This window comes from Dipodomys ordii, unplaced genomic scaffold (assembly GCF_000151885.1).
Source record: "Dipodomys ordii isolate 6190 unplaced genomic scaffold, Dord_2.0 Scaffold57, whole genome shotgun sequence".
Taxonomy (NCBI): Eukaryota; Metazoa; Chordata; class Mammalia; order Rodentia; family Heteromyidae; genus Dipodomys; species Dipodomys ordii.
Genome location: NW_012267273.1, coordinates 645780 through 653279, shown reverse-complemented (window position 1 = coordinate 653279; position 7500 = coordinate 645780). Strand labels below are relative to the sequence as shown.

At 36.0% G+C, this 7500-nt stretch overlaps 1 protein-coding gene across 2 annotated transcripts in view; it reads right to left on the bottom strand.

The window, feature by feature from the left end:
- Positions 1 to 1334, bottom strand: part of Kmo (kynurenine 3-monooxygenase (kynurenine 3-hydroxylase)) — a 33938-nt gene extending 32604 nt beyond the window's left edge. For both annotated transcript variants that reach the window (XM_013021788.1, XM_013021787.1), the window contains exon 1: positions 1007 to 1334. In XM_013021788.1, coding sequence (XP_012877242.1) covers positions 1007 to 1060 — 54 coding nt within the window. In that variant the 5' untranslated portion in view covers positions 1061 to 1334. The remainder of the gene's footprint in view (positions 1 to 1006) is intronic.
- Between the last annotated feature and the right edge of the window lie 6166 nt (positions 1335 to 7500).

Here is a 7500-nt window from a genome sequence, read left to right as displayed (position 1 = left end):
CCCATGATTTGCCAATAGGGGAGATTTCATATCATCTATCCCTTCCACCTTATTTGATTATGTTCTAGTATTTGATATATATGATTTGGGTTTTGGTGGTAACCAACAATGTAACAGAGTCTCCTTTTGGCTACATTTGCTTTATTTTTGTTGTTTTTGAAGAAATAGTAAACCAAAATGATGAAAAAAACTAAACATCATTGTAGTTAACAAATATGAAATAACTTTTGGTGAGAAAAACATCAAAACTAAATTATATTGACTTGGGTGCTGGTGGCTCACACCAGTAATCCTAGCTACACAGGAGGCTGAAATCTGATGATTGAGGTTTGAAGACAGGTTTGGACAGACAAATCTGAGAAACTTTTCTCTCCTACTAATCATCAAAATGCCAGAAGTGGAGTGTGATTCAAGTGGTTAGACTGCCAGCCTTGAGCAAAAGAGCTAAGCAAGAGTGTGAGGCCATGAATTCAAGCACTTTTAGCAGAACACACAAAAATAAATAACTACACAAATAACTACACAAATACAAAAATATAATAGAACAAATAATGTTATACTCATGTTTATCATAATACTCTTCACAACAATCAAGCTGTGGAGTCAGTGCAGGTTGCCACCAGCAGGTAAATGGCTAAGAAAATCTGTGTGTGTGTGTATACATATATATGGTTTTCTTTTATCCATAAAAAGAATAAAAACCTGTTGTTGATGGGGAAATAAGTGGATCTAGAGAGTAACACAGAAAGACAGGTAGCATATCTTTTCTATCTTATGTAAAGCAAAAAACCAAAATAAAATAACAACAAAAACCCTGAAAGCTCCAGAGATATTCTTACAGAAAGGAAGGATAAATACAGAAAGCAATATGCACGTATAAAATAGTTGTAATAAAAGTGTTACATTTAACTCAATGCAGATATTAAACATATTCACAAGAACCTAACACTGTCTGAGGTGAATAATAATTATTGAGAGTAATAATAAGTCGTATAGTGATTCTTACCAGGCCACCACCAATCACAATGATTTTTTTCCTTTCTGCTTGAGACGAGTCCATAACTGGCCAAGGTGGGTCTTGCCTCTGTCACGTAAGGAACTCTCTTCTGCCCACTGACTTCTCGGGTCTTTTTATGCCAGAAGCTCAATGAGGGCCTATGAACCTGCAGCAATGTTTGGTCAAGGGCTATCTTCCTTTGTTACCATTTAACCCATTAGAAGCTCAAAGTACAACCAGCTCAGCTTTAAGCTAAAAAGAAAATGCATGGCAATAACCAAAGTTGGAAACTCCAATTAAGTGAAAACACTGGCTTGTGAGTAAGACACAGACTAAAACAAAACAAAATGGTCAGATGGCTTTTCTTCTTCTTCTTTTCCAGCATCAAGTAGTTTCATTCTCAGTCACGAAGGGCCATGAGACTTCCTCTTGTTGGAGGTCTCAGAGCAGCTCCTATTTCCATTAGAGAGCAAGGTGATACATTTGATCAACATAGTCATGGATTATTCTTATTATGAAGACCAACCAAGACTTGCCCCTAAAATATATATCTTTATGGATCTTCTTAAGCCTATGGAATTTTTTAGGGGAGTGGACAAATCTTAACTAATATTCTCTTGAGCAAGATTTTATGGTGTAACTGGCCATACTTCCTTTTTAAAATAGCATTGGTAGGTAAAACATTTAAAATCTCACCCATGATTTGCCAATAGGGGAGATTTCATATCATCTATCCCTTCCACCTTATTTGATTATGTTCTAGTATTTGATATATATGATTTGGGTTTTGTGTATATTTGAATTGTAGTTTTCTACAATATAATATGGTATAAAATAAGATTAAGATAAATAACAAGTAATAATAAAGAAAGAATAAAATTGTCAATGAAGATGTTTTTGTAGTAAGAACACAAAGAATTCAGAATGGTTTTTCAAGTAACCAGGAATTTTAATGTCATTCAACAGTGCCCTCTGGTGGATAGCTATGCTTAGAGTTGCTGAAACATTTTTTGTTGGGTATTTTCATTTATTTATTTTGAATATTCCTATGGTCTGATAATTAAGACATCAAATGGGATAGAGTGAATAGTAATTCTTCTATTTCTGTTTCTTTGAGAACTTAGTTTTCTTGCCCACAGTCAACCACTGGGCATCCTAGTTTTGTTTTTGTTTTGTGAGTGTGCTGGTACTGGGGTTCTGCCCATTAGTATTCTCATTCAGGCTTGCTCTCTATAATCTGAGCCACAGTTTCACTTCTTCTTTTTGTGGTTAACTGGAAATTACACTTTCATAGACTTTCTTGCCTAGGCTATCTCAGCTTTTGAGTAGCTAAGATTATATAAGTGAGTAGTTAGTTACTTGTGCTGGGCCTCTTTGACTCCCTTCCTCCTCTCTCCCTCCTTTCTTCCTTCCTTCTTCTCTCTGTCCTTTCTTTTAAAATATAAATGGGGGCATTTAAAAAAATTTTGGGGTCCGGTCGTGGGGCCTGAACTCTGGGCCTGGGTGCTGTCCGTCAGCTCTTCATTTCAAAGTTAGCACTCTACCACTTGAGCCACAGCGCCACTTCTGGCTTTTTTTTTTCCTGCTTATGTGGTGGTGAGGAATCGAACCCAGGGCCTCAAGCGTGCAAGGCGAGTGCTCTACCACTGAGTCACCTTCCCAGCCCAATGGTGGCAATTTTTATACTCATTTCCTCATCCTGTTATTTCCAAGATTAAGAAACATATATACAGGGCTGGGATTATACTCATTTCCTCATCCGTTATTTCCAAGATTAAGAAACATATATATAGGGCTGGGAAGGTGGCTCAGTGGTAGAGTGCTTGCCTTGCATGCATGAGGCCTTGGGTTCGATTCCTCAGCACCACATAAGCAAAAAAAAAACTTTCTAAAAACTTTATTAAGATGATTCGCTACAACATAAAAAGTTAAAGCACATAAAACACAAATGTTCAGATACAGAAAGGAACATCTCCAGTATCCCAGAAGTTGGCATGTCCATTTCCCAGCATTCCTCCTTCATAAAGGTCATACACATCACCTGATCACTTCCTTGCTTTCATTTATAATTGCACTACACTACAGCCATCTCCAACATAGTTTAGTCTTTCCTTCTTTTGACCTTTGCAACAAATGGACTCACTGTTTTCTTTTGCTTTAACCAATTGCTTCTTTTTCTTAATACTGTGCTTCTTAAGACTCATCTGCATTGTTGCATGTAACTCTGGTTCATTAATTTTCCTTGTCATTTTATTATTGATCCATGTTACTGCTTGTGGGCACCTGAATGCTTCCAGTGATTTAACATCCACCAAGTAATGATGCTATGAGCATTCTTGCATTTACAACAAAAATGCACATATGATTACCTCTAGCATTTATATGCTGGTTAGGCATTTTTTAACTTTATTAATTTAGTTGAAGTTATATTCTACAATAATGTACCAACTTTAGTTGCATGTGCACACACACACACACACACACACACACACACACGTGCCAACGATGACATTGGGGCTGAAGAATAGGGTGATGAGAATATATATATTCTCATAGATATATGTATATATATTCCCACATATATATTCTCATCACCCTATTCTTTCCACCCCAACCTCATCACCCTGGGTACTACTTGAATTTCTAGTTTTTGTCAGTCTGGTGAATATGGGGTATGTCTCTCTGGCTAATTTGCAATCCTTTGATTAATGAAGTTGAGATCCTTTATTCTTGTTTCTTGCTATTTATTTTGCTTGTACATAGACAATGTTCATGGGGGTGGGATTGGTTGTCTTTTTAAATTCTCATTGGATATGAGCTTTATTATTCATATATATTGTAAATAATTTCTTAGCTACTGTAGTTTGCCTTGCTTTTTTCCCCCAGTCCTGGAACTTGAACTCAGGGCCTGGGCACTATCCCTGAGCTCCTTTTGCTCAAGGCTAGCACTCTACCATGCCACTTCCAGCTTTTTCTATTTATGTGGTACTGAGGAATCGAACCCAGGGTTTCATGCATACTAGCCAAGTACTCTACCACTAAGCCATATTCCCAGCCCCTGACTTAATTTTTGATAAAAATATATTCTTCTTTTGATAAAAATATATTCTTGATTTTAATATATTCATATGTATCCATCTTCTTCTTTGGGATACTAGTTAACATGTCACACCTTACAATTATTTTCATAATCTTGAGAGTATAAAGATATTCATCTACGTTGTCTTTTAAGAATCAGTTAATTTATCCTTCATTTATAGGACGATATTTATATAGAGTTGGTTTTTAATGTATGCTGTGATGTAGAAGGTAAATTTGATTGTTTGCAAAGGAATACTAAGTAATTTCTAGTGCTACTAAGTGAAAACTTCTCCCTTTTCTACAAGTACTTTTGCCCCACGAGTATTTTTCACATGTGCAAGTCTGGGTCAGGTTTGCATTCTAGTTCATTCCAGTTTATCTTATATCCTAATCTATACCAATGCCAATGTAACAGCCAAATTGCCATAGCTTGAAAATAATCTTGGCTTTTGTGTGTGTGCAAGAGTGATGGTTTTTACATTTTATTTTTTTGCTGGGATGAGGGATTGAACTTTGTTCTCATTCACCTTGTTTGTTATGCTAGCTAGTACTCTACTACTTGAACCATGCTTCCAGTCCTGCACTTTGCTAGTTATTTCAGAGATGGAGTCTCACTTCAGACTGTTCTGCCCAGGCTGACTTTGAACATGAATTTTCTGGATCTCTACCTCCTGACTAGCTAGGATTACAGGCATTAGCTGCAGACCCATCTAATCTCTGATATCCTAATCAACTTGTCTACCTTGGTCTATAGTAGTTTCTTGATTATTTGTTGTCCTGTTCATTTTCTCTAAGTTTTAAAATAAGTTTGTTAATTACATACCAAATGAATAAATAAAACCAAGAAACAAACTTTCAGGATTTTGTTTTTGGTAGGGGAAGTTTCTTTGAATTTACAGCTGTAGTTAGAAAGAATAATATTTTTAATCTGAGTTTTACAGTCCCTGAAGACAACATTATTGGTAAAAAAAAAAAAAAGAATCTTTTACTTTGATCAATTCTGACATACTTTCAGTCACTATCTTTCCAAATATTGTTTATTTTTATATTGTTTATCCTTTTATCTGTATTTTTATCTTGTGTTGTGCTTCAATTATGGAGAGTTTCTGTTTATGTATGATTGAGTTTACAAACTCTGTTTTCTTCTCTGCTATTTACTTGTTTAGTGAGTTTAGTTAGTTCATTTTATTTTTTTTTTTGAGATAGACCTTCTTTCATAATCCAGAGTGGTCTCAAACTTTAGTCTCCTGAGTGCCAAGATTATACATGTGCCCAGCTAGTACTTTATTTCATTATATAATCTATTGGGAGTCATCTCACAAATGACTTAGAAAATGGCTGAAGGGTGTAGCTCAATGGTAGAGCACTTGTGTTGTATTCAATACCTCTGGATTCAATCCATCACCACAAATAAATAAATAAATCTAGATGAACTGATGTTCTGATATTGAAGTTGACCATCAAATGTTAATAATTAATGTATATCTAGATTATTTATGAAGTGGGTTAAATAATCATTATTTGCTATTTATTGGCCTAAATAAATCACATATCAAACAAATACTTGAAATAAGAGATTAATAATGAATCATGCAGTTCTGTACAACTTGTAAACAATATGTCAATCTGTAAGATAAGATTGCTATCACTTTGGTAAGAAGTCCTGACTGCTTTTATTTTTCTTTGTACCAGTCATGGAGCTTTAACTCAGGGCCTGCACACAGTTCCAGCATTTTTGCTCAAGGATAACACTCTATCACTTGAGCACAGCTCCACTACTGGTTTTTAGGTAGTTAATTCAAGAAAGAAGTCTCACAGACTTTCCAACTTGGGCTGGTTTGATCCTGAATCCTCAGCTCTCAGTTTCCAAGAAACTAGGATTACTGGTGTGAACCACCAGAACCCGGCTCTTCGGTTCACTCTTACAATAGATAAATTTATTTTGTATTCTTATCTCTTATGATTTCCCCAATTTCAGTAAAACATTTCTTCAGAGGTGACATTTTTCATATCTTATGTTGCTTTTTTTTTGGACAGCTCAAATCTAAGTAAACTTGAATTAATAAAAAGGCTACATTCTATAATAACACATAAATCCTTTGGCTTTGATATGCTTTGGGAAGGAAAAGGAGTTAACTCCTCTTTGTGGTGTGTGTGTGTGTGTGTGTGTGTGTGTGTGTGTGTATGTTTCAGTCCTGGGGCTTGAACTCAGGTCTTAATTGTTGTCCCAGAAGTTTTTTACTCAAGGTTATTGCTCTACCAACTGTGAGCCTCAGATCTCAGCCTCCTGGGTAGCTAGGTATGAGCCACAAATAGTGTCCTGTTTGACAGTTAACTTTTTGCATGAGGTTAGAGAAAACAAATCTGAGAACAATGACATAGCTGATGACTTTTAGAAATGGAAAACAGCTGGGTACTTATGACATATGCCTACACTCCTAGTTATCTTGCCTATAGTCGGAAAGATCTTGGTTCAAAATCAGCCCCAGTAGAAAAGCTCATAAGACTCCATTATCAATTAACTAGCTAAAAATATGTTTTTTACATTTTTATTGTAGAAATGTTGTACAGAGGGGTTACAGTTACATGAGTAGGGTAATGAGTACATTTCATAGCGAGCATTATTCCTCAAAAAATTCCACATAGTGCTTCCTCATCAATCCCACTAGCTAAAAATATTGATTAGAGATATAGTTCAATTTCGAGAGCACATGACCATGAGGTCAAAATTTCAGTACTGACACACAAAGGAAAGGGAAAATAACATGTAATGCCTGGTAAGCAAGTTTAAACAAGGTGCAATGGCGATTGAATCACAGGTTTGATCGTGGCCAGTTTTTCCTCTATTTTTTCCTAAAAGTCAAGTAAAGACACTGCTTTATAGATGCTTCTGGAAAATGAGATATGGCCACCTTTTTTCTCCAGGAGGTTCTTTTGAGGGACTAGAAGAATTAATAGTCTAGTTTCCTCTATTTTCTCTGCCTGAGACAGTTGAGTCTGGAGGACAAGTTAAGGATTAATAGTTAACTTGTGTCAATAGCAGCAAGCATGGTGTCTGAATTGGGATTAGATATTAGTTAATCACTACAAAATGTGTTCACACAGCAGAATAACTAGAGGCACATGTTTTACATCAGACACTCAATTTCTACTTGCTCCTAGATACACACACACACACACACACACACACACACACACACACACACACACACACACACACACACACCAAATATTGATGTGAGTAATAAAAATGACAAAAACTGCACTGTTTGCTCTGCTGCTTTCGTCATTTGGCTACTGTGAAAGTTGACAAAACAGTTTCACTTTGACCAGCTTGCTCAAGAATCATTATTCCTTTAATCAGACCCTTTGTACTTGGAGTTCTCTGCCCTGCACACTCCTTAGTCTCCTCCTTGACTGCC